This window comes from Siniperca chuatsi, linkage group LG20, assembly GCF_020085105.1.
Source record: "Siniperca chuatsi isolate FFG_IHB_CAS linkage group LG20, ASM2008510v1, whole genome shotgun sequence".
NCBI classification, from domain to species: Eukaryota; Metazoa; Chordata; class Actinopteri; order Centrarchiformes; family Sinipercidae; genus Siniperca; species Siniperca chuatsi.
This window is the reverse complement of record NC_058061.1, coordinates 11,226,340-11,252,673: the sequence shown is the minus strand read 5'-3', so window position 1 is coordinate 11,252,673 and position 26,334 is coordinate 11,226,340. Positions and strand designations below refer to the sequence as shown.

Genomic DNA, 26,334 nt, shown 5'->3' with positions numbered 1-26,334 from the left:
TTGAGAAGAGGTGAAATATTTAAGAATGACTGCATTTAAGCCATGCTCAATTTTACCTTCACATGAGCAACTTCAGGATGGATTCAAATGAATCACTTTTTAAACTCATCATGTATTTGGATGTTGATATTGCAGTAGAGATAACCAGACACAAAAAACACTAAACCTAATGTTCCCCCACTTTCATGTAAGAACATTTCAATACTTTGTAGACCTTTAGTAGTCACGTGTAATTACCTGTCCTACCTACCCCCTGTCTACGCAACCCAACTGCCATGAAGGAAGTATGAGTGTTACATTAAATTGATTGATTGCACTATGTACAAAATATTTTATTTACTTTTATATAAGTTATATATATATATATATATATATATATATATAATATGTACTGTATATATATATTTCTAGCTAGCTATCATGTGACTATACAGCTTGTAAAATATAAAACAATAAAGAAATGTCCCTTCACCTGTTAACTGCATGTTCATCTCAAGCTACTGATATTATTCCGTGTTTGTAAAGCTGCAGATGTAAAAATGCAATGTGCCTCCATGACCTGAGGAAGATCCATAAGATCCACACATCTAAATGTCAAATTAAAGTGGTGGAATATTAAGTCTGGTGTGCGGGCTTTAACATCATGCAGATCATATGATGTGGATATTGCACAGCACCAAAACATCATTGCTTTGTTTCTTGCCATGCTTTCAGCACCACGGACAGTTCTCCAGCAGCAGGCCTGTACTGTACCATGTGCTGTTTTCTTGCTGTATTTCGTTAATTATGTCTGCAGGACATAAAGACACAGCACCAGCCCTTTGTTCTGCATACCTACATATATATTTATCTTGGTGATAGTTTGACGTCACGCTTTCCCCTCGGTTGCTAGACACATGTGACCTTGATGAGCTGAAGACTTTTGCTGTAGTGTGGCTGCTTTGTTCGACAAACAGTTTGGCTATCTGTCTGCCAGAGCTACCAGTGTAAGGAGCTTTGAAATACAGTACATTATAAGCAATGCCTGTTCAGTTCATCTCTTTAACATTTCAAAACAGAACACACACACAGCAGCATGCTCAGTGGTGCTTAAACAAGATAAAAACTAATTAAGGCTTCTGCTGACTTTATTATTTTTGCAGTAGTTGATGAATGGAACATAACCTATACAGATGAAAAAAACAGCCTGCACCTCTCAACAAAAACATCATGAGCTTTGAACTTTGGATTGCATTATATTGTCCTTTTATTTGACCTCTTCATTGTGCCCCTTTGACTTAATGGTTGTGGAAAAATTTCACCACATAAAAAGCACAGTGGCTGTCGTGGATCCAGAGCTGCACATGTCAATCCATACAAGACATAGTGATCCTGGAATTGTCAATGTTTAGCATTTGCATTCATGCTACTACCACTTGTAGTGACAGAAAACTGAACATGTCAGACATATATCCATTTAAACTTTTCTTCTAGCTTGCTAACTAGCTTTCATGCACCCTCAATTGTTACATTTGGTGTTAAGGTATTGGAAATGACTCAGAAACCCTCTATTTACTGCAGAAGTACCTCATGGGGTACAGGTACCCCTGGATGGGAATCACTGCATAAAAAATTGTGGATTAAAGCCCCCCTACACTCACTGATTAGGTGTAATTACATATTTAAGGAAATATTTATGCTTATTTGTTTTGCTAATTCTTTGCAAAAGTCTGTACTGAGGCATCAAATTTCACGCCACAGTAGCAAACTTGTTACTGAAAACATCAGATTTTCTGAATGCCAAGCAGAAAGGCAGCACATATACAGACAGACTGGTCTGAATTCTCACGACTCCACAGAGAGGGAGCCTAAGAAGTATTAAGCAGCTGCTACAGTGCTTTCCACAATCTAGCACTTTAATTGGCCAGACTAAGCAGAAAGCAGTCCATAGGGGATGTCTTTTCTGAGCAGTGACAACCTTTCTTGGGTGTGCAGTGAGCAGCAACTAAACTGTCACTGTGGAATTATGGAAAGAGACAGGCATTAGTCGGATCCATCAACAGGCAGAGGAGGTTTTATGCCTGTGCTATGCATTGCTACTGTTGCTGTTCCCCTGACTTCAACATGGAGAAACTGAGATATTTCTGTTCTATAGACCGCTGCAGATCTTTGTGTTCATGGGTTTTATGAAGAGAGACTGATAACTGTTGCATTCTATTACAACAAGCTGCTCTGGAAAACTGTCTCTGCCTTTTCACATCTAAAAAAAATCGCCCTAGAAACAATGGCTGAACACGATAGCCTATCCAGTTGGGAAAAAAACAACAACCATGCCCTCTTTTTCATGTACTATAAATTGTACACCCCAACTCAGTGAGCCAGCAAGTGTTGGAGAGCAACTGCATTCATCTCTGGTTTATGTAATGCAGAGGAGGCTGGTCCATAGAGGCAGAGGAGGTTGCTCCTCCTCTATCTTTGAGAGAAAATATAATAAAGAGTAGTTGGTTGGAATAAACCATTACCAAATCTCAGTATCAATTATAAAATAATTTTTCTCTCTTCTTTGGAAAAAATCCATTATTGAAATTCTGATTAAAATGCTTCAACAGCAACACCTGTAGGGCAGGCAAGAGGGGAAAGGGCAGTCTGTGTGAAGTTGCGGGCTCCTGCTGTCCTCCTTATGGCTGGATCTCTTATATCAACTTAAACTTAATTTCTTTTCATGCTAATCAGTTATTGGCCAAAACACATAAAATGATGCTCCAACGGAGGACGTCCTCCGTAACCAATCAACAACCAGAATACAATATTGACATCACGGTGGTCCAATGATAATGGCCGCTTTGAGTGACAGGTGGGTGCTGTCACAGGTGGCTAGCCCTTCATTCGGCCCGCCTCAGCTCCACCCACGCTCCACCTCTTTGCTCATTTTTAGATTAGCTGAAGTCAGGTACTGCCAAGATGGCTACCGCCGGATGGTCATCATCAGTCACCACACTTTCCTTCACAGGTGTTGAACACTGACCTGCTTCTTATTACATCTCACACCCTTGATAAATACTCTATCTTCTGCATTAGGCCTGTATGGTTAATCTGGAAACATCAGGATTGAATGAAATTATGTTCTTGTAAACCATTGATTTACTGCTTGATTTTTTGTTGAATATAAGAAAGTAGAGATAAGTAGCCAACTAGTGCAGACACAAATAACATGACGGCATGGGTTGGTTTTCCTCATGTCCTTCTCCCCAATGTTTTGAGTCACCAGCCGCCACTGATGTAATGTTACCTAAGAATAGGTACATCTCTACTCAGCATCCCTAAATCGGTCCTCCAAATAGGTCAAGGGCAGGTGTAGTCATTAATCACTCTGTAAGGATGCATTAAAACCAACGAGCCACAATGGGGAAAAAAACTTTTATGCTGTGTTTGGAGATATTCAAACTGTGCTGCTTCACACTGTGGATTAGATTAGTTATTGAAGTTATCTGCATGATCCTGGAAACAAGTCTTTACTAAGATGTGGCCTTTGAGAAAAAAAAACCTATCAAGGATTTCTCTTCATTCACTTCAGCTTCTACAATTGCATACTTGTTTCCTCTCTGGTAACTTTGTAAACAAGCAATCCAGTTAAACACTTTCTGTGTGTGTGTGTGTGTGTGAGTGTGAGTGTGAGAGAGAGATTGTGACTATGCCTCAATTCTTACGCTGTAATCCTCTCAGGGATATTGCTTTGAGGGGCCGCTCTGCTGTGCCAGCTTCCTTAATTACACATCTGTGCTGACTCGCTACAACTGTAATCTGACATGATGATGCTACATGCTACAGCTAACAACAAGCAGCCTGCATCAGGTCCATGTCGCACAAGTTCCTTGGGGTATAAAAGGCAGATGAAGCCCATGAGGCTTGGTCACTGCCTCACCAGCTAATTACCACCCAGCAGCATCTTATTGGGGCAGATGGGTGAGAGTGCAAGGAGAAGTGGACATGCAGGGGAAAAGGTCACTGGTAAAGAGGCATGAGGAGAGTCGGTGGAAATCATTAATCACAGTGTATATTTTGATGTCAGTGATTAATAAAACCATTTTCTAGACATTAGAGTGACACGTGATTATTATGATTATTTAGAGCTTGTTTGACAAAAGTATCTGTGCTGTTGGGATCTGAATCCTAACAAAAGCCAAAAGGACTGCATTTATGTCGTGCCTTTATTCTGAGAATGGTGCAAAGTGCTTTACAAAGCCTCACACCCACTCACACCTACATTCACACTCCGATGGAGGTGTAGCTGCCACGTAAGGTGCAGACCTGCACATCAGGAGCAGATTTAGATTTCAGTGACTTACTCAAAAACATATAGCCCATCTAGGAGAAGCCAGGGATCAAACCACCAGTCCTACGATTACTGAATGATCTCAGTAACAGTTAAAGACTTTGATGATGCCAAATCAATGCCTAGATCAAACTTAGCACCTAAAAAAATAAATGTCAGGAGCTTCAAAAGAAGCAGCAAAGGAGGAAGCCACACAATAGCTTCAGCTATCCACTGACTTCTGTCTTCAGTATTTTGGCCTTTACTGCTGCCTATTAAGACTCGTTCATCTGCTAGATAACAATGAGCTCCATAAGGTTCAGTCTGACAGTCCTCCCTGTCTCGCCTTTGGTTCTTCGGTCGCCTTTTAACAGAAAAGTGTTTAGGAGGAAAATAAACCCGGTTCTTATCTCTGCCTGCAGCTGCCCTGTGGTTATGCTGCCCCACAGGGCGAGCGCTGCTGTCAATGTGAAAACGCCACCGGGGAGGTCGGGTGAAGGAGCTGGGGGAGGTGGGCATGGGTGTAAAGGACAGGCATGTATGCTGTAACACACACACACACGACGGGCACAGCACAGTGGTGGTCCAAGCAGGAAACCGGAAGGTCCAGGTTTTAGCCTGTGTGACAACAAACATCTGGCCCTGCTGAAGTGGCCTGGAGCAAAATACAGCTCCAGAGGTGCTGTTCTGTAACGTGACCCTGACCTTTGACTTCGGAGAATTTCCCTTCAGGGATCAATAGACAAACATACAGACACATATTATATAAAATCAGCATACAGTGCAAACAAACACATGACAAACACAAAGCCCTGAGCCCAGACACTCAAATACACACTGACAAGCACACACATGCACACAAATCCTTAGGGAGGAGGAACGCTGACTTTGCCATGAGCCAAATGCTGTGCTGTGCAGTGCTAAAGGTTACTGACTTAACCTGTTGTGACATTTTGCTTATAGCAGGGGGAGTCTATGCTACAGACGAGCAATTTTCTCAGTCCAGGGACTGTTAAATTAAAATCCACTTAAAAGTGCTCTCAGTTTTATAAAGGTTATTCCTTTATCACAGTCTAATCAATATTTGTGAGCATGAACAACTCGCTCAGAGCCCCAAACTGGGGAGATTACGCTGAAACCCCCTGATGGCATGAAAATCTGGAATATGAAGCTGCATAATAGATAATGACTGGGAGAGCTTTTAAAACCATAATGCTCTGTTTCTTTGTCCAATGGAGTTTGTATACAGGAATTAGTCTGAGTAATTATATGGACATGCAAAATAAATGTAATATGATAATGATGTTTATATAAATAATTGTCTCATATAAATTGTACTTAATGTAAATAGCAGTCTGGACAGGGGCTATGTTGGAGTGACACATTAGATAAAAATTTTGGACAACGTTTGAGTGCGTAGCTGCTCAGTCAGCAGTGCTGCTTTCTTTGTTTTGCTGACCTAAAAACATTTTTTTTTTACTTATCTGACTACACAAGTACTGAAAGTATGTGACATGCATCATGTTTTACATATTTTAAAGCTGCATAGCATAAGGTTGGTTATGTACTGTCTGTAAGTGTATTGTATTATCTGTAAATTTTGATTTGATGTGTTAGGAGATTTGGTATGAGAAAAGCTTATTTTCCAGGAAGAAGTTAAATGATGTCAGTATACAAAGATTTGTTTATCATTATTAGTATTATAAAAAAAATCCTCTTCCTCCTTGTCACACATACCTGCACATTCCTCTGGTCACACTTACGCATATACAGTATGAATACATAACACACTTTCATATATGCACAGAAACACATACAAATATGAAATGTATGTATGTAACTAGTATATGTAGTAAAGGTCTGAGAAGTAAAAATATGTACCAAAGTCAAATCACATCCTCTGTTTGTTATGTCTTACTGTTTATTGTTATTGCCTGTATATTTTGTTACACCTATGTCTGTCTAATTTGTCACCTTTTTGTACTATATCCCATTGCACAAAGATTTGATGTAGTGTAATTTTACTTCAAGCCTATATTGAATATTGAACAGCAGAAAATTGGATTTATCAGCTTCTCATAAGGAATGATGGTACACTTTTATACAGGAATAATGTGCTGCCACTGTTTAAAGTGTACTTACTGTAAGTAACAATCCTGACAGGGACAATGTTGGAGTGACACATTAGATAAAGATTTTGGACAATGTTTGACTGTGTGGCTTCTCAGTCAGCAGTGCTGCTTTCTTTGGTTTTGCTGATCTAAAAGCACTTTTTTATGACTCCATATTATACGATTAGTGAAAATATGAGGCATGCATTATGTTTTACCTAGTTTAAGGTTGCAAAAGGTTTGTTTTCATATGTAAGTTTGCATCAGTTTTGTTATCATGTGTCAGGAAATTTGTTATGAGAAAAATGTATTCCATGAACAAGGTAAATCATGTCAGTAAATCTATTATATAGTTTTAATATGCTTAATTCTTGATTAAAGCTTTACTTTTACCCTGTATTGAATATTGAATAATGCAAGAATTGTCAGCTTCTCACAAGTAATGATGGTATAATTTTGTTATTTCGAATTTATCTGTTAAAATTGGCAAAATCATACATAGCAGGAAACTACGTTATAGGATTTAACTGAAGCTGAAAGGCACAAAAAGAGCTGCAGGCACCTAATTTTCATGGTTTTGGAGTGTGTCATACTGTATGTCTGGTAACACTTAAAATTCATGTCTTGCACCTGGAGGAATTTCAGTTTAAAAGAAGATTTTTTGGGTCATTTTGCCTTTATTGGACAGTGACAGCTGTACATAAAGAAAGGAAAGGCAGGAGAGAGAGGGGATGACATGCAACAAAGGGCCCCGGCTTGGAATTGAACCTGTGGCGCGGCAGTAAGGACTTGATCCTTAATGGTAAGTGCTCTACCAGGTTAGCTACTGGGGCACCCCTAAAAGAAAAGTATTTAAAGATACCCGGCAGACATATTTTAAGACAGTTTTACATGCTTGAAACTCTTTAAGGTGATCACAGAGAAACTTTCCTCCTTCAACAGATGAATGTGAAAGCAGTCTTTTGTGTCAAACTCTGCGCATACATCAAGGTCAAACATCCAAGCAAAGTAACAAAAAGTAAAACACATTTTTGAGGAAAGGGGGACAAATACTGTATCTTACAAATGATTTAGGACTCTATATATAGCCAAATTGTTTTCAGGCAAAAATGGAAAACCACCTTTAGCGGCAGGATGTTGAAGGCAGTTTGAGGTGGAAAGGGTTCGCAGCTGCACCCACAATGCCACTTGTTTTACGATGAGTCTTTCCAACAACAAGAGACCAGCTGCATTCTAAAAGTCCTTGATTGGAAAACAAGATCAAGTGTTTTCTCTTTAGCGGACCATCTTTTTCTCAAAGACCAAAGTGTTCAAGCATCATCCATGTCAAGTGGCGGGACCCTGTCGCCCCGGCAACAGGAAGGAAGCTATTTTGAGCCGTGGACACTCTGCCACTCCTCTAGCCTTATGGTGGCTTTGAGAATGGCTTGGAAGCGGCAAAAACTGGCATGTAGTTGCAAAGACGTGTGTCTTGCTGCTACCAACCCGCTTTTATGTCGGCCTCCTGTTGCTCTAAACAGCCATTATTTGTTTATTTATTCACAAGCATGTTGTTCACCATGACTGCTGAAAATATGAAATAGTTTGTAGCAGTGTAAATTTGCTGTGGTGGATGTGGGCTCAGCTGTCCTGTCCGGAGCTACAGTAGTTGCTGCAGGACTGTTGATGCTGAGGACTGAAATGCCACGACATGTGAAAGAGGAAGAGTCCTGTGACACTTCAGAGCACTACAATGTTTCTAGACGTCACTATCAATAATGAAGAAATGTAACAACAGAAGAGAAAATGGCAAATCAGGAAGGTTTTTCTTGTGCGTTTAAGGGCATTGATAAATTATTATTATTAATTATTCTAAGACTGAATATGTTCTGTAGTTGGTTGAGAAATGGTGTTACACATTAAAGAAGACACTGAGCCCGAAAGGGAAGCGTTTTTCCCTCTTGCTCCCTTCCACTGGGAGGTCAGAGAGGAGGTTCAACCAGAGAGCAGCCCTCTGGAGCTGGCATGGAGTTTAGCTCAAGGACTCTTCCGCAGGGCAGATGCAACATGGGGGCATGACCCCTGCTCCTCCAGCTGAACTGTGCACTACCCACGTCATCCTAAATCCAATGTTTGTAGCTTCTCATCTCACAAAACTCTTAATATTATTAAGAGGCTGGCTGTATTATTTTACAGCCAGTGTTAAGATCTGAGAACAACTCCTGATGAGCAACGTGCCAGTGTGCTTTAAGCTCCTGAGAGATCCTCTAATGCCTCATTAGAATGCCTGATTCACAAGTCAAAGCTATAATTGCATACCCTACACATAAATTACACAGTAATGTCACCCATTTCACTGTGTTTATTTCCACTAGTCAAACTGAGAGCCAGCTCAGAGAATAACTGCGTGCCAGCCTTCATTCAGGCTGCTGTGACTTGTAGAGGGAGGACAGGCTTAATCGACAAGCGAAGAAAACACAGATGTCCCCATGGTATTTGTTTACAACGAGCCACAACCTCCCCTGAGGTGGCACAAGGTACAAAACAAGAGACACAAGCTAAGCAGAAATGGCAGTGCTGCCCAGTGGCTGCGGTGGCTAATTTGGAGCTAACTGTGTGAAACAAATGAGGCAATTTGTTGTGAAAAGGCAACATGATTTCTGAAGGTCAATTTTCTGCTCGTGTCTTTCTGTAAAACAAACTTTTCTCCACATCCCACTGCAACCACCAGCAGATGTGGCTTTCGTCTGGCAGTGTTGTGGTGTTTTTAGTTCAGATACAGAGCACCAGAGACTGACCTGGGAACAGACGAATCTTGCCGATATTCAAGTTTAAGCAGGTGATGAAAAGAAATTAACTTGAAGCAGGGATGTTGCAATTACATGGACAGCAACTTAAACCACTAGGACACTGTGACACCCCAATTTTTACTCATTTTGAAACAGGAGTAAGTTGTGTGAAAAACTACAAGCACCAAAACAACTCATCCTCACATTGATTCCATAGTACTTACGGGTGCCATCGAAGCGTGTAGCGATGGTCTCCAGAAAGGTGTTCTGTGGGGCCAGGAGGCCCTTCATCACCGGCATCTTGACCCAGATGTGGGACGGCCAACAGCTGGCTGGAGGTCACACCATCCCAGAGGCACAGCAGGTGGCTTCCAGGGGCTCTCAGCAGGTGCAGGAGGAGACTTTGAGGGTGGCAGTCCAGTGCTGGTCACGGGGACACACATTTACATTAAAAGCGGCCACCCTTCTCCAAGCGATGCCTCTCCCAAAGACAATAGTGCAGTCTGGGAAGACAAAAATGGCCCACTCCAACAATGCAGGAGTTCAGGTGTGGGTCAGCCCAGATAAGTAGAAATTAAGAGTTGCAATCACCAGCAGCTGCTCAGTCAGCAAGGAGGGATCAAGTCCAGGTGACGCTGAGATCCAAAGAGCTTCAGATCAGTCAACCTAGCTGTTGCTTGACTGCACCTTTCAGCCGGAGAGCTCATTAAAGCAACAACGTGAAGTTATCCTTTAAGTCCACTGTGCTTTCCATCTATAAGAGGAAGAATCTGCAAGACAAAAATGACATGTGTCTACACCTCTTGCATCCCTTGGTTAGGTGCACTGTCTAGATGCTGTGGCAGAGTAATTGCATCTTCATGAGCTTTCTCCCTTCCTCGCTACTCTCTCTCTCTCGCTACTGCTCCCATCCACTCCTGTGATATCCCAGCCAATGAGATGCTGGCATCCTCTGTGGGGAGCTGTTTTCATCTGTGGTGGGGGTAAAGAGAGAGAGAGAGAGAGTGAAAGATAGATAGAGAGGTGGAGGGAGAGAGGGAGGGAGGAAATATTCAGATTCTTACATATATACTTTGCTAAGTGAAGGAGCTGCATGAGCCATAAGGACTGTAGCCTTAAAATACCATTCCCATAGTATTGTTGTTTCAGACTTGTCTCTTCTGGATGTAGCTGGTCACTGTTGCCCTACCAGCCCCTACAGTATCCTCATCAGAGAGTTAAGGCTCTGGGATAAAAGCGGATTAAAAGGATAAGCCTTGAAATGTTTTTCATGAGGACTTGATGCTAAACACAACAAAGTAACGTTGCGTCTTAACTCACTTTGACCCAAGAAAACACACAGCTTAGCTGACGAGGGAAATACCTCTAGATAGTGAAGGTGCTTAACAGGAACAATCATATCTTGTCCATTTTTAATGAATGTTGTCAACAGTAATCTCATTAAATTTGACAGTAATCAGGGAAAGATTATCTACTATTAATTTAATTAATGTAACCATCATAAAAGATTAATTATTGCTAACTACATTAAGAAACCTGATAATTAGGGGCTGATTTTTTAGATGACTTTTCTTTGAATCAGTAAGCATAGTCCATGTGTTAACTGACAGGAGGCCAGCACAAGTTTAGATGCAACGCATTAATATAATTTGTCCATTTTAAAATGTCTACAGCTTTTTGCAGGAGATATTAGCAAACAGGCAGAAGATGGAGTTGATAATGTTCATTTTAAAGTGGACAATAAGCGGTTTTCAGTAGGAATTGTGCAGGTAGACTTTTCTTTTTTGTCACTGTGATTTATGTGGAGGTTGAGGATGGAACCAACAATGGTGCTTAGGTTATAAAGATTTACCCAGAACCTAGAAGAGATCCTACAACAATATATCATTTTGAAGCTTTTTTTAAAATACCTTTCAGCACCCTCAACTCCATATTCAAATTAGCATGACATTCAAGATTAATTGTTTTCAGTGGTGTTTTAGGAACATATACAGTAACCCACCTGTGACATCATGGCTTTGAAACTACAGTATTTTTAGTCTTTCTATGCCTGTCAAAAAAACAAGAAAATAAATAAATCTTCACAATATATTTCCTAGACCATGCATCAAGTGTAACTTTATGGGAGCCAAGTAAACAAAAATGGATGAGAAAAGAAATAGAAATATACAAGTTTCTTGTGGGGGCGTTGGTAATCTTGAGCCGATTTAGCAGCTGCGTGGGTTTCCTCAAGCCAGAAATGAAGTTTGTTGTCTTTAGAGTACAAAATAAGGTTTGTTTTGATCTTGACCGACAGTCCTGCAGATCTCCGAGATGAGAATAACCAGGTCAAGGAAGTTGTGAATGATACTGACCCTTGTTTTACACTGTATGCATGAAGTCATTTGTTTTAAAAAAGCAGCAAGAACATGTGGTACGTGTGCTGATTCTGGTCAATTATGTCTCTGAGTGTGGGAAGGGAAGACATTTTCTGAGCTCATCATTGATATACTGTCAGTCAGAAAATGCACAAAGAGAAAAGGTGATTAAAAATGCACAATTAACCCATCCAGCAGGCAGCACAGGTGAGCCACATTTGGAGAAAAGGTTAGGAAAAGGACTGCTAGTGAAAGTAGAAGACTGGCTCTCAGACTTTAACAAAGCATTGTTCCCCCTCTCGGATCCTATTCAAGCCCTGGCAGCCCTTCACTGCTATCTATTTTTAATGGCTTCTCATTGTGCTTTCTTCATGTAGTCCATCCATCTCTGCTTGTCACTAATAAAGAGCCTAATCCATTAAACATGCTATCTACTTTGCAGTCTAATACGACAGAGTGACGCACTGACGGCCAGGTGAAATATTATCCCAACTACATTTCCCATAGTTCTCAGCTCTGCGGGGACTGCTGGCATTTACCCTGATATTTATTTTGGAGGTGAGATTATACTTAATTTAAAATGGGTAAATTCTAATTTGGATCAGTCGTGTGTTAATATTTACAGAAAGGACCATTTTAAACTTCCACAGCCCTAAACCTGATTTAAACTGTAAGATAGATAAGCTCTTTAGCCGCCATCATTCACTCAACATGCAACATCCCTTCTCTCAGTTAAATACATCCTCCTTCCCTCAGCAAACCCATTGAGAAATCAGTCCTGTCATTCTCAAACCTCAGCTGTTTACATTGAATTAACTTGTGACTCAGCAGATGTGCTTAGAAGCTCTGAGTGTTTATGTGTGTGTGTAAATCCTCAAGCCACGTGAGGATGACAGACACAGAAAGACACACACCATCCCACTAAACACCAGCCGGAGAAAGGCGACAATCTGTAATGAATAAACAAAAATAGTGAAAGCATGGATACAAATAATGCTTTATTTACCTACCATGCTGTCTTTATATTGTACTCAGGAACCACACTCATCATGCACGATAAAGACTTTCAGTACCAATAAGGCTTTCAGAAAATCATTTATCCCCAGTTTGTCCCAATTATTGCCATGGCTTGAGCAGGAAAATTCTGGGAATGCTGTCCTGACTTGGAATTAATTAATTCACATAGTATGCACAAAATATACAACATTCTTGTTGAGTGGATACTTCAGAAACTTTGAAATACATGTATGGTTTTCCCTTTACAGATCTCTGTTCTTAACGTAATTGTAGACATTTGATTCACTTCTTGGTGGAGAGTTAGATGAGAAGATTGATACCACTCCCTCAAGTCTCTCCACTAAATATGACGTTACAGCCAGCAAATAGTTGGCTTAGCTTAGCATAAAGACTGGAAACAGGAGGAAACAGCTAGCCTGGCTCTATCGAAAGGTAACAACATCTGCCTACCAGCACCTCTAAAGCTCACAGATTAACAATAATATATCCGGTTTGTTTAATCCGTACAAAAACTGCAATGTAAAAACAACAATTTCGCCATTTTTTGGGTGGTTATGTGCTGCACTATTTCTTGGCCAGTGGCAGTTACTTCCTGAAGTTTCTGCTGTCGTTTTTACAGTTGTGTACTGATTAAACAAATGTGATATAACACCCTTATAAGAGAGCTTTAGAGGTGTTGGTAGGCTGCTGTCTCCAGCTACATGTTTAACAGACTGACATGAGAGTGGTATCAATCTCCTCATCAAACTTAACTCTCCGCCAGAAAGCAAATTAGTCTATTTCCCAAAATGTCGAACTATTTCTTTAAGGTTCAGCACCATTCGAGTAATACAAGGTTGACACTGCTTGGTGTCTTGCTCAAGGGCACTAGAACAGGGTAGACATCTTCAGGTAATTAGGTAACTACTGTTAAACTGTTTAAAACCTCCAGAGAAGAAAACAACATCTCAGCCTCTGTTCCTTCGAGTCACTATCTCATAAAAGCGCCATTTGGTCTGGGCTTCAATGAGGTAAATGTAGTTATTTTCATTCAACTCCTGTTTTGGTCTGATCACACTATGACGCCCAAATAAAGCGAGAGCCGTGTCAAATCTCTGCTGAAATGGGACGTTACTAAAAATATTAGCCCACTTTGTGAACGTGTGAGACCTGCGGGAGAGAAGTGTCGTGCCATGCAACAACACACAAGAGTAACAAGACTTTCAGATGTGGGCTTATCCAGTGTTTGGCTGGTTATTTTCTTCAGCTTCCACATAACAAATGACTGACTAGAGGCTAAACTTTCATAAGATAAAATATCTCTCTCTGAATAATGATGTTGGGGTTAATCCACATTATATTACCTCTCTACTGCATTTACACTTACAGACAGAAAACTGATATACACTTGTTTGCCTGTGGTTTTATGTATTCTGACTTACAATGAGAGGCTAGTAATTCAACTGAAGGCACTAACAGTTAAGATCCCCTGTTCTAGTTAAGACAATAAGAGACCATAAGACAAACCAGTAGTAAACTGTTAACCTGAAGCATGAATAACAGCTACTGTCCAAGTCTTACAAGTAGGACTACCCCCCTCTAGTGGTGACAATAAAGTCCAGGCACCGGTAGTGTGTGCTCCATCTGACTGAAGAGAGATGTCGGTCAGATGGTGAAGAGTAAATGGGAATTACCAGGTACAGTCTACACTACAGTATAATTTAATTTTACCATTAATCTGCTCATGCAACTGAAACACGCAACATGAAACTGGGCGCTCGCTGCAGGAGGTTCTGAAGGAAAGCTGGCCAACCCTCCATTATCTGAATGTGGTAATAAAGGAGGGAAGGGATTTTTGAGACGAAATAATAATAATAATAATAATAATAAAAAATGTCAGGAGTGGAAAGAAATTTACATTTCCAGCACCAACAAATGATGTAACATGAAAATTGCATACTTATCTTTACCAACACATCCTGTTCGTTTGTTTACTAAGTGGAGCAAAAATTGCTGATTATGTGAAAACTCTAATTTCACTTAGTCGCTCAGTCTATAAATAAAATAGAAGAGGATTTAGGATGCTTTTCCCTGTTGCATTCCAGCCCCACTCCATGCTTTAGGCATAAAAGAGGGATTTATTTTTAGGTATAACTCTCGCCAAATGTTGCTTTAACCTTCACAGGTGACTGCACTTATGGGACAATGTGAATGTGGTGGTGCCGCATCATTAAATAACACCAGATGGTATCAATGCAAATGTTTTAGGAGCTTAAGTGCTGTTAGCGACGAGAATTTTCTAGATGTTATTTTGCTTTTTCTTCAACTGCCCTAAAAACCATTAAAATACATAAATAAAACACTTTTTCCTCAAGAATATCACCCCTGTAGCGACAACAAAACAACAAAATGAAAGCCTGGTTGGATACATTTATGTAGCAGTTTTCCACCCATAGCTCAGAATCATTCTTTGGTACAATATATATACTGCATATGGTTTAACTTTGATTGTCATGGAAGCCAGATGAGGTCCTAAAACATTTCATTAAACAAACCTAAGGTAATAGTTTAACAGTTCACTTTAATAAAATTATAAATATGATCAAAAAATAAAATCGGTCAAATGAATGTTTTTAATTGTCGAAAATGAAGGATGTTGTGTTTTTGTCTTTAACAGTTCCCAAAGGCATAATTCATCAACTCATCCACGAGCAGTTGATAAAAAAAACTGGAGACATTTCATTCAGTCAGCGAGTCCACAAGCTTTGTCTCGTTCTCCACAACCGGAGGTTTCAGGAAACGGTTTTTCCCAAGAGGAAGTCGGCGTATTCTTTCCTGCGCAGCACTCGGTGCATTTTGAAGGTGTTGGGTGAGGTGTTCGAGAAGGCCATCATGTGCTTGCGAAGTTCCTTGAACGCACCCTCTGCCACCAGCTGCACCCTCATTGGTCCGATGCTGCCTTTGATACGGAAAGACTTGTAGACAGCCGAGTCCTGCTGGAGACAGATGTCCAACTGGAAGTAAGGAGGGGAGATGGCAGGAAGAGAATAAAGATCAATTTCATGATAAAGAAGATAAAGATAAAGTTGCTGCTGCATGCCAGCTTTGTCTTACCTTGTATCGTTGTTCCTCTGTGAGGTTTCTCACACCTTTCAGCTCTATAAAGACCTGGTAATGAGGATCTGAGCCGCCTATTGAATCTCCTACAACACCACAGTAAAGTAAGATTCATTATAGCGCAAACTGAACCTGACTAACTACTCAGAGGTGTGACTGAGGGGTATAAAAGCAAGACATCTTACCCATGATGCCGCTCTCAGCGCAGCAGTAGTCGACCAGCTGAGCTCCTGGCCACTGAGAAACAGCTTTCTTCAGAGCATCAAGAAACAACACCTCAGACACTTTCTCCCCTCGAACGCTCAACATCTGACCCTGTCTGACAGAAGACGGAGGGAAGCAGGGAGGAAATATTTTGTTATGCTGTATATTTTAAAAATCTACATACAGTACATTACATGCAACATGAGATGATGTGCAGTATGTGAACAAATATGCATGACAACGCTGTGTCAAAATGTACCTGTACTGAAACTCAATGATGGGACACTGGTTGTGGAATCCAACTACTTTCACAATGTCTCCAATGCGATATCTGTAACACAGCAAAAAACAGTGTCATTATGGAGTCTGAGCACTAATCTTGATATAACATAGTATTATCAGACTTGAAATGCTGCTCTTTTTATCTTGATAGAGTGCAGTCAAGTGAAACCACATCACAACGCCAATGACAAAGCAATTATTGGAGGTAATTTCTCACTTTTTGTAGTCTATAATTTGACAAAGGAGCAGTAAGTTGAACCCTCTGACCATTGATGCGACAAGTAACAACAAGAAATATACCAAAATTGGCCTATATTTCAGGTATTTACATCCTAAAAACATAATAGACATAGAATAGTACTGTTCTTACACTTTCATTCATCATTAGATCCTTTTTTAGTTGTAAATGAAATCAGACCTGAAGAGTCCTGAAGCGTTTGTGATAACAAGCTCATAGTTCTGTCCCTCCTTCACCTCCTCCATCAGCAGAGTGTGAGGCGTCTCCTCCTCCAGGCTGCTCTCTGGCAGGAACTCGCAGAACATTGAACGAGGACACAACATGTAGCGTCTGTTTGGTTCCTGAGGCCACAGGTTCACTCCTATTAGACCTGCAGGGGCCCATACATACAGTTAGAGCTATTACATCTAACCATAGATGAGTGTCTAACTTGGAAATGTAACACATCCAAGTAGTGATGACTGTTTTTATTACTGACTACTCTACAAACAGAGAAAAATGACAACACATATATCCATAACAGGTTACCAGTGCACCATGCAATTTCACTTCATTTTGTGAATGGTAATTAAATGGTTAATAACATAACAGGATTTTGGGCCACACAACCCACCTGAATGTTGTCATTTAGAGCAGTTGTTCTCACAGTGGTGTCTGGGATCAGATGTGTTCACCTGCAGGTTCCTACCTTCAGTAGCAGCGTAGAATGGCGAATAGAAAGGCACTCCCTGGCAGTAGTTCTCCCTCAACATTTCCCCATAAATCTGATTGGAGCCTGAGTCCACCGCCAGCACCAGGTGGAGGTGAGGCCACAGCCGCTTGGCGATCCCACGAAAGCCGTCCTGGAAGTGGGCCCGGAGCTCAGTGGCTCTCTTTGGGTCTGGCTTCATCAGAGCATCGAGCCTGGACCTCACTTTGGGCTCCAGAGCTAGAGCGCTGCTGACCTTTCCTCGTTCAATGTCCTCCACAAGCTCCTGCCAGCGATCCTATGGGACGGGGAGGAGATCGGAGGGAAATTACTTTTCTAATCCTTAGTTCATCAAACAAATTACGGGCACTTTTCTTTCAGTCAATGGGAGCCTGACACCTGATTTAAGATTTCATCCCACTTTACTAGGACATGTCCCGGTGGGAAGGATACAGCACTAGGTGCTGCTGTTGGATGAAAATGTTGTCTCTTCAAAATATCACACAACAACCTTTTAGGAATTAAGATCCATTTTTAGTTAAAAAAACATGCATTTTCTGAAATATACAAATTAACATTTTTGAGGATTTTTTTTTGGTTCCTTTTTTCATATTTTCCTGCTTTTTATGCGTCCAATCACATAAAGTAGAGAATATCATAATGCAAAAAAAACAAAACACAAACAAATCAAAAGGCGTAAAAGTACCACAGAAAGTGTTTTTACATGGCGTGCAACCATTATCTGTGTAATAAAATCATGACATGAGCTATGCTGTACCTGTAAAGCGCTGAAAGCATAGAAGACTGTGGAAGCAAAGTTGGACTCCAGTGTTCCCACACTGGGATCTTTGAGAGCAAATAGGAGATGCAGGTAGAGGGTGTCCTTCTCACTGGGAACCTGAAAGGGAGGACAGATGACATTGGAAAAAATGGAAAATAATTTTGAAATTCTGCATGAAATTTAAAGAACAACAACAACAAAAAACCAATACTCAGAAAGAAGTACTGAGCAGTGCATTTCCATCACTGTTAATCTTACATAACAAGACAAAGAGGTGAAACTGATCATCTTGTAATTTGTACCTCAAAGGCGGGTGCTGGGGTGGTGTAGAGGTTGAGCATGTGGCGGGAGGAGGCTGGTGTGGAGGAGTTTGGTCCAATGGGAATACCGGCCTCAGACTGGCGAAAAGTAGGTGAGTAAAAGAACTTGGTGGTGCGCTGGAGGCTGTCGGTCGCTGGGAATGCTATTCGCATGGCATCCAAACACACAGTCACTCCCTGGTGGAAACACATAAATAACTGTTGTTATTAACATCATCTTATATGCACAACAGCACAGCATAGGCTACAACCGGGCCGACACGTCATCATCATCAAGCTTCACCTGCAGGAAGAACTCAGTGTTGGTGTCCTTGGTGCTGAGCAGCATGGCGCTGGGTCCTGACGTCCCGGAGGTCATGGCCAGGATCAGCGGCTTCTCAGCGATGATCACCTTCTCCTCTCCTGCCGCGATGCGTCTAATGAGCTCACTGTAGTGCTCATATGTGGTGATGGGGTGACGTGCTCGGAAGCCATCGCTGTCTGAAGAATAACCGTAAAAAAGCCGGCTTTAAGGTTTCTGCTTACGAGTCAAAACTGTCTGACGTCTTCATTTCACTGATGAAGACGATGACATGTGGTTAACAGCTCAGAAGAACCAGTAAGTGGACCTTTGAGTTTATTAATCACACATACTGTTCCCAAGGTCAATAATGAACCGTTATTCTCTTTTCTTAATAGGGATGCAATCCACAGCTATATTTTATATTTTTTTATTTGCATTTTTCTTATTGTCTAGTTTCAAGTGCCAAACTAGTGTTAGCAGAAATCCATGGCTTATTGTGAAACTATAAAGCATGTAAATACTACAGGAATGGTAGCTGTATAAGAAAGTGAACAAAACAGTGACATGGAAAAACTAAACCACAAAAGTATACTGTAAATAATATAGCAAGAGTTTACTAAAATAAAAGTAGTATTTTAATGACTCGTCCTTCTCTGCAGTGAAGCAGTAAAAATATCAAACATGCCCAAGTTTAAGCATCACAATTGTGAGTATTTTCTGCATTTCTTTGTCTTATATGACAGTAAATTGAATATGTTTGGGTTTTGGACATTTGGTCAAACAAAACAAGTGATTCGAAGACAAACTCCTTCTTGCTGTGCAGCCTGTGGGCTCTGACTAAATATAAACAACACATAACGTTACATCACAGCAAGACACAGGACAAATCAGTGTGTCAGAGCAGGTTTTACAACACGCGCAGGTTGTTGTACCACAACAGGGCTGAGTAACACATTTCCCAACGTCAAAAACTCTTCATTAACACTATCTTATTGTTTTCTTACCTTTAATTGAGCTGAAGTCATACTGACTTCCATAACATGTGCCTGCGTTTTTCCGCAGGCGCTTCAGCAGAGTCTCCTCCTGGACTTGCTTCACATTGAGAGTATCTGCTTCAAGTTTCCTTCGCTGCCGCCTGCCCAGCCAGCCCACACCCTTCACCGCCAGATACTGACTGAGCAGACTGCTTAACGTCCGGTTTTCACCTTTCATCTTCGAGCGTATGTCCCTCCAAATGAGCGCCATCCCGGCCAGAGAGCAGACACCGAGGGCGGCGGGCAGAGGAGGCGGCATCGCTGTGGAGAAGAGCCGGTGTTACACAAGGAACGTAAGAGGCAGATCAGCCAGGTGGGGGCGCTGTTAGCCAACGTTACACCGTAGCTTGTTTCATCTACAGGTAAGGCAGCTAACCATACACTGTTGTTTAATCAGGCTGCCTTGACAGCGACCCTTCCCATCATTTCACATATTCAGCTTCATCAACTTGACGCCACTTACCCGGATGTTGTCCAATGATGGCGACAACAACCGAAAAAACCGCAAACAAAAGCGGCACAGCAACGCGAAACCAAGAGAAAGCCATCGAGAGCAAACAATGTGACCTGACGTTTCTGCTGTTTAAACTGTTCACATTAATAATAACGCTTAAGCTGCATTTGTGTGACAGCAGAAGGGCCTGAAGTTTTGCTTTCGCAGCCGTTTGACCTGCTTCCGTGTTTGGGTCGCAGTCTGTCGCGCTGATTGGCTCACTACAGGATGACGTACGTCTGTCTAATTTACACACAAAAAACAAACAAAACTTTTTATGTGTGAAAGTTGGTCAAATTTAGCTGTTTATAATAAAGATGGATTACCAAACTTTATTCACATTCTTTATGATAATCAGCTATAGTCCAACTCAAGTTGCAAATAAGAGAGCAGCAAAGACTGAAATTACTTGAATGTACATCTTTTTCCTTCTCCTCCTACATATTAATTTATTTCTTACTAATGTAATGAGCTCCCTGCATTACCCTTATACCTGATGTTTATATTTGTAATGTTATGATTTAATTCCCTGGCGCTATATTTACTCTTTTTGTTCTTACATACATGTCGCACTATTGTTTTCAAAGTCAAGAAAGAACTTCACACTTAAACAAAACCATTTTTTTTTGCTTATTTATATATTTTTTAATAATGTACAATAATGGTTTTATGCACAATAATACACTTTTTATCTACCTGCTGAATAATGTCTGTATGTTTGTTGAGACAGAAATAATAATAATATTTGTTCTGGAACAGTACATGTTACACCAGATTGTGGTTTGCCATCTGTAAATTCATTGTTCATTTTCTTTCTTTGTATTAGGTTTCAAGTAATATACATGAACATAATCCACACGTCAAGGAAGTTAAAGGCGTTGCACATTTGGGTGGCTTTAATATGAACAATGAAAAAAAAAAAACAATTTATAAAATGAAAAAAAACACAAAGACAATCTACAAATGCTTTAATTTAAAAAAGTTCAAAGTTCTAACTTTTTGTAGATAGAAGAAACAAACAGACGTATCTATTTATTCCTCATTAATTTCTTAGTTAACATAATTTTATTAATACTTGCATACAGTATGTTAAAGGCATTTGTTTGGGCTTGTGTTTCACTGGAAATATACAGCAATTATTAGCAGAATTTATATATTAGGTACAGAATTTATTAGGTCTGTGATTACTAATTTAAAAAGCATGTGAGCAGTGACAGTAATTGTCTTGTCCTGAGCTGCAGAACATGTGATGAATCCCTCTTGCTTCTGGCTGTACATTAGTCCACAGAAACTCCTTCATCAGCTCTCCTCCTCAGAACCTGCACAAAGATCAGAGAAAACACTGAAACTTTTGATGTGCTGGAGATTTTCAATCAGAAGGATCTGCAGTTTGCTCACCTGTTTCATCTCCACGGTGACAGCTGATAATGAAAGAGCACAGGAAATTATGTAGTGCACATGAAATGATACACACATGATCAAGCTTATTTTAGCTTATGTCTTTTTTTGGACTAACCTGTCCAATAAGACGAAGGTAACACCAAAGGTCCATCGACAGACGCACCGTGGAGCAGCTCAGCCAGCCACGACACCTCAGCTGGGTTGTCAACAAAAAACTCCTCTGGCTCGTCGACACACAGCTCAAACTCTGCAACAGTCAACAGAAACACATAGTTTCCTCTTGATTTCCAGCCAAAAATACCACTATTCATATCTTGATTTGGTCTATTAGCTTGTTATCAGTTTAGCAGCTGTAATTGTTCTCTGTGCTGTATGTTTTTATATTTATCTTCATTATCATTTGTTGTATATTCAGTAAGGGAATAGATTATACAAGATGGGAAGTACACAATGACAACCATGTTCTTTTCCTTTCAGCTGACCTGTGACAGAGACTTTATCTTCCTCCTCTTTGGACCAGGCTGCGGTTGTTTCGATGGCAACGCTGCAGTCAGACATGGAGGATGTGAGGCTGTTGCTCTGGAGTCTGTGTGTTAAGCGTGTTGTGTCACAGATGTAGGCCTCTTTGTAGAACTGGCTGGCTGCAGAGAGACAGAAAAAGAAAAGGACACATTTGAATTGCAGGAAACCGGTTTTAAAAGTTCCATAATGTTTGTTTTTCCATGATGTTGTTTTCAAAATGCTTTGGCTGAGAATGAGAATAATAGACATCATAAGGTTTTACCTAGTTTGGTTAAAAAGGATATTTATTGCATCATTGTGAAGAATCAGTTTCCATGGGACAAAAGTCACAACATTAGACCTTGATTGACTGATGGTACCAGATGCTCTGTTAAATTACTTTATGAATGAATGAAAGGAACCAATCAACACCAGTTGTGATGAGTTTGAGATGAAATAGTGATGACAACACATTTTTTGGAGATTGCAGTAACTTATATTGCAGCCACTGGTTACTTCTTGAGGACATTTAGGATATAAAGGACTTGAGGACTGATCTAAAATTGAAGTTATATTAACTCATGGATGTGTTCTAGCAAAGGAAGGGCATGGGATTGCTGACCCTGCATGTCTTCCAGCTGCTGGATGTAGCTGACTGCATCTCTGGTGTTGATGTGGAGCCGGTGACTGTCACTGAGGTGCCTCAGGACGTGTTTGGAGTGGAAGGCTGAAGGAGTGTAATACACCAGCTTAGGGAGGCACAGAGAGCCCACTGCAGCGATTTCAAACCTGCTGCCCTGGAGAGCAAGAGAGAGGTACAGTATAATCCAAAAAGAGAGGCAGAGGAAGAGTTGATGTTGTATAAGTGGAAATATGCAAGTTTATGTTGATGTATGTGTGCTTATGTGGTCTTTAGGACCAACCTGGAAAGTGAAACGGTCAATATCCGTCCAGGAAAAATCATACAATAGACACTGCTTCCCTTCCACCTCCTTAAGAAAAATACAATCAGTTTACATTCTTAATACGTGCAAATGCAGGAGTACATTGATTAAGAAAGTTTATTTACATCTACAAGTGAAACCCTTCAAATGTGTATATACAAAAATAAATTCTGTTACAGTGGGGGACCCACCTGATAAATATGGACTCCTTTCAAAGCCACACCAAGAAGGACTGAACTTCTCAGCTCTTTTTTCTCCTGCACATAAAATAACAGATGAGGAGGCAGAGTTTAGAATATAAAACATGAGCTCATATAACAGATGTTGCAGGAGAGAGTAATATTCTCATAAATGAAGACTCAGGATGAGCCATTATGAGGCCAAACAGGCGATGCTCGGTTCTTTTCCCATACCGGTCATCAGACCAAATTCTAATTAATTACCAAGATAAGTCAGACAGACAAACAACGCATCATGTCAAGGGCAAATCCGTAACCATCTCTCTGAGTTTCATCATAACAGGACCAGTGGTGTTATGGTTATTAGGGCCTTGTAAAAATGTAAAATGAAAAAATTACACCAGTGGTTTCTGAGATACTGTGTTTGATGCATGGACATGCTGTCTGAAACGTCTGCGGACTACAGTTACAGTATTCTGGTGGGTTTTTTTTGGTTAATTTAAACGTTTAGTAGTCTGTGTGTGACTGACCTGTCTCATCCTGTAGAAGGTGACTGGTCCATCCTGCAGGCCACTGGCCTCTTTTATAAACTGCAGGACGGCTTGGCTACGTGACACACCTCTCAGCTCAACGTGTAACACCGGGCAGTGCTGGAGCAGGAAGTCTCGTCCTCGTCGCTTTATCAGCTGAGGACACAAGCATGTTACATAAACATATGTAAAAAAATTTATGATTTCCAAGGTTAGGTCCAAACTTTATTTTTTATTTTTACCCAAGATGGGAAGTAATCTTCAGCAAGAAAGTAATGTCTGTGTTTTCTCTCCTGTCTTGTCTCTTCTCCTTCCTCCTCCTCCTCATCATTCCCCTCTCTCTGTTCCAGATCTCCGACTTCAGCTTGAAGCGCAGAAGCTGCCAGCTGGAAGAACAGAGCTTCCTGATGGCGGCTCTGTGAATGCAGCACCTTCTGCCTCAGCTCAGCGTAGTAGAGCTGATGCACTTTGCTGCTCCTTAAACAACCAAATAGGACACCAAATCACAGAGGTTGTCTCTGTATTATAGGAGTTCATTATCATGTCTTTTTTTATCACTGATTGGTCAGAACATTCATGGTTTGTATATGTGCAGACTGCCGAATATTCCTCAGAAAAAAATGCTGAACTTACATTATTAGCTGACCTCTCTCTACATAATACTGCACTCTCAGAAATAAGATGAATGGGACCTGGAAATATAGAATAAATATTTCAACAGAGTCAAAGAGATATATTGCTCAAAATAAAGATAATAAACATTTCCCTGAACAATATTGGGACAAAGAGTAGTTTGTACAGAACATGTCCCTATATACCCAATATACTATACATCATCACATTATGTAAGTTCAAGAGTTCACTGAGCCACACTGCTACATGCAGTACTGTAGGCAAATCTTCTGAGATTGCAGGGCTTAAATACAAAAAGAAAAATCAACTCACCATTAAGGATCCTCTGTTCCATCTTTTGCCAAAGTACTTGCTCAGCTTTTGCTCCAAATCAAGAAAGAGGTATTCATTATCTGAGGAACAAAATGCACACATTAAATTAACATAGAGAACACAGGGCCATGACATGCAGTTTGTTCAACCAATCAGCACTCGTGATTATCGTTAACTTCACGGGCTCCTGTAAGTTCATTCATTAGCAGCAGCCTCCCTAAATCTCAGCAACCCACAATAAATTAATTCAAAACATTTTCTCTTGAACTCCCACACAGACACTGACTGACCTCTGAGAACAGCCAGACCAAAGACTTGGAGTTCACTAACGCCGAGCTGCTTCAACACACTATTCAACACCTCGTGGCCTCTGGCTCTCACCTAAAAAACACACATAACACACACACAACAAGAATAAGTACATGGCACATTCAGGGTCCATCCTGTGAGCTCTGGGTTCACACTGATACAGTATTTTGGCTTTGTGATATCAGCATTTTGTTCATTATTGGGTGTCAGACAGTTGATATGATGGAGATCCCTTCCATGAAAACAGATACTGTAAAATCTGCAATACATTTATTTTCATTAAATATAATTTATTTTACTAGATATTCATGTCACTGTTTAGTTATGCATATAGTATTTTATTGTTACAGTAAGTCAGAATTGGAAGGACTTACTGTATGTATTCCAACTTAGATTAAAAAATTCAAACATCTTCCCTTAAAAATCTGTCAGACCTCACCCAGACTTTAATTATTCTGGGAGTAAATGAGTTTCACCGTCCCGTTATGGTAAAAATGCAGTTTCAGCAGCTTTTCCACTTTGCCGAGATGAACTGTTTGAAGAAGTACACTTAATATATTAAAAGGATCACATTTAAGTACACTTAAATGTGAACTACTGGCACATCAACGACAGCAATGTAAAATGTTCAGTATGAGTCTTGAAAAAAACACGTCATGCGATGTTGATAAGCCTTGTTAATGTCAAATTTAATCTGTTTCATATATATTTCTCCAATTCCAAGTGATGCATTGGAATCAAAGACATATGACAGGGAAAGGACACTGAGGCCACTCACCCTGACAGTACAGTCCAGGAGCTGCTTGTTTGGTAGAAGGATGCACACTTGTCGCTTCTGCGTCGTCCTCATGATCACAAAAGCTTCAGTTCGTCTCAGGCCTCCATAAATCCTCCTGCTGTCCTCCCACGGGCTGACCAAAACAAGTCAGCCTTCCTCCCCAACACGTAACGACTTCGGACTCTCGTTGATATAAAACAGAGAAAAGCATTAAATCCTCACATTGCAGAGGCTTCAACCAGAGAACATTTGGCATTTTTGCTTGAAAAATGACTGAAACCGAAACTGATTATCACAATAGTTGCTGATTGCATTTCTGTCTATGATTAATCAACTTGCTTACTTCAGCTCTAGTTTGGTTTATACTTTGCTCAAACATTATCACAGATTCCTAATTCAGAAATGTGTTTGTAGCATCTGTTTGGGCTCTATCCATTTCTACCACATTCTTGTATATTTTCACGTCAAAAAACCCAGAATACTTGAAATGACCACGACAGTCAAAATTGAGACATAGGATAGGGCAAATTCAATATATGGGGAAAAAACATATAGACTAAGAGGTAACTTATGTTTGTATGAAATGGTTGAACGAAGTTAAATCATCATGCAGTGATTAACAATATCCTACCAACTGTACCCGAAGTAAACTAAGCTCACTTCATTTGTATCAGTATGTGTACATGTATTTATTCTTTTTCTATTATCATATATTTCAATTCTTTTTTTTCTCTACACACCTCTCACTAACTGGAAAAATATTTTGTAATTAGTTACTTTTGGA

The 26,334-nt window shown here is 40.4% G+C and overlaps 3 protein-coding genes and 1 long non-coding RNA gene across 6 annotated transcripts in view; 1 reads left to right on the top strand and 3 right to left on the bottom strand.

The window, feature by feature from the left end:
* kcnh4b (potassium voltage-gated channel, subfamily H (eag-related), member 4b) overlaps positions 1–9,977 on the bottom strand; it is a 38,532-nt gene extending 28,555 nt beyond the window's left edge. Inside the window, exon 1 of the mRNA XM_044177997.1 lies at positions 9,395–9,977. Coding sequence (XP_044033932.1) covers positions 9,395–9,470 — 76 coding nt within the window. The 5' untranslated portion in view covers positions 9,471–9,977. The remainder of the gene's footprint in view (positions 1–9,394) is intronic.
* A 4,962-nt stretch (positions 9,978–14,939) lies between these two features.
* ghdc (GH3 domain containing) lies at positions 14,940–20,181 on the bottom strand. Its single transcript, XM_044178003.1, has 11 exons — positions 19,934–20,181; positions 19,441–19,731; positions 18,437–18,633; positions 18,136–18,330; positions 17,831–17,950; positions 17,053–17,350; positions 16,545–16,734; positions 16,104–16,175; positions 15,826–15,959; positions 15,638–15,726; positions 14,940–15,537 (listed from the first exon to the last, which is right to left on the bottom strand). The coding sequence occupies exons 1-11, from the start codon at positions 20,016–20,018 to the stop codon at positions 15,316–15,318; spliced, it is 1,893 nt and encodes a 630-aa protein (XP_044033938.1). The 5' UTR covers positions 20,019–20,181; the 3' UTR covers positions 14,940–15,315.
* Positions 19,744–24,009, top strand: LOC122867334. 2 transcript variants are annotated; one of them, XR_006375903.1, is made up of 5 exons: positions 19,744–19,832; positions 21,842–21,929; positions 22,504–22,680; positions 23,535–23,705; positions 23,869–24,009. It is a non-coding gene; the product is annotated as an uncharacterized LOC122867334 (long non-coding RNA). The 2 variants fall into 2 exon arrangements; XR_006375902.1 differs by having other exon boundaries at positions 23,535–23,729; positions 23,869–24,003.
* On the bottom strand, positions 20,583–26,266 carry LOC122867332 (FERM domain-containing protein 6-like). 2 transcript variants are annotated; one of them, XM_044178005.1, is made up of 13 exons: positions 25,551–26,266; positions 24,754–24,844; positions 24,464–24,543; positions 24,152–24,210; positions 23,761–23,995; positions 23,519–23,674; positions 23,001–23,066; positions 22,789–22,857; positions 22,488–22,662; positions 21,847–22,005; positions 21,480–21,611; positions 21,362–21,384; positions 20,583–21,282 (listed from the first exon to the last, which is right to left on the bottom strand). In XM_044178005.1, exons 1-13 carry the CDS (start codon positions 25,620–25,622, stop codon positions 21,241–21,243), a joined length of 1,359 nt encoding a protein of 452 aa, XP_044033940.1. In that variant the 5' UTR covers positions 25,623–26,266; the 3' UTR covers positions 20,583–21,240. The 2 variants fall into 2 exon arrangements, with proteins under 2 accessions (XP_044033940.1, XP_044033939.1); XM_044178004.1 differs by having other exon boundaries at positions 20,583–21,384.
* Between the last annotated feature and the right edge of the window lie 68 nt (positions 26,267–26,334).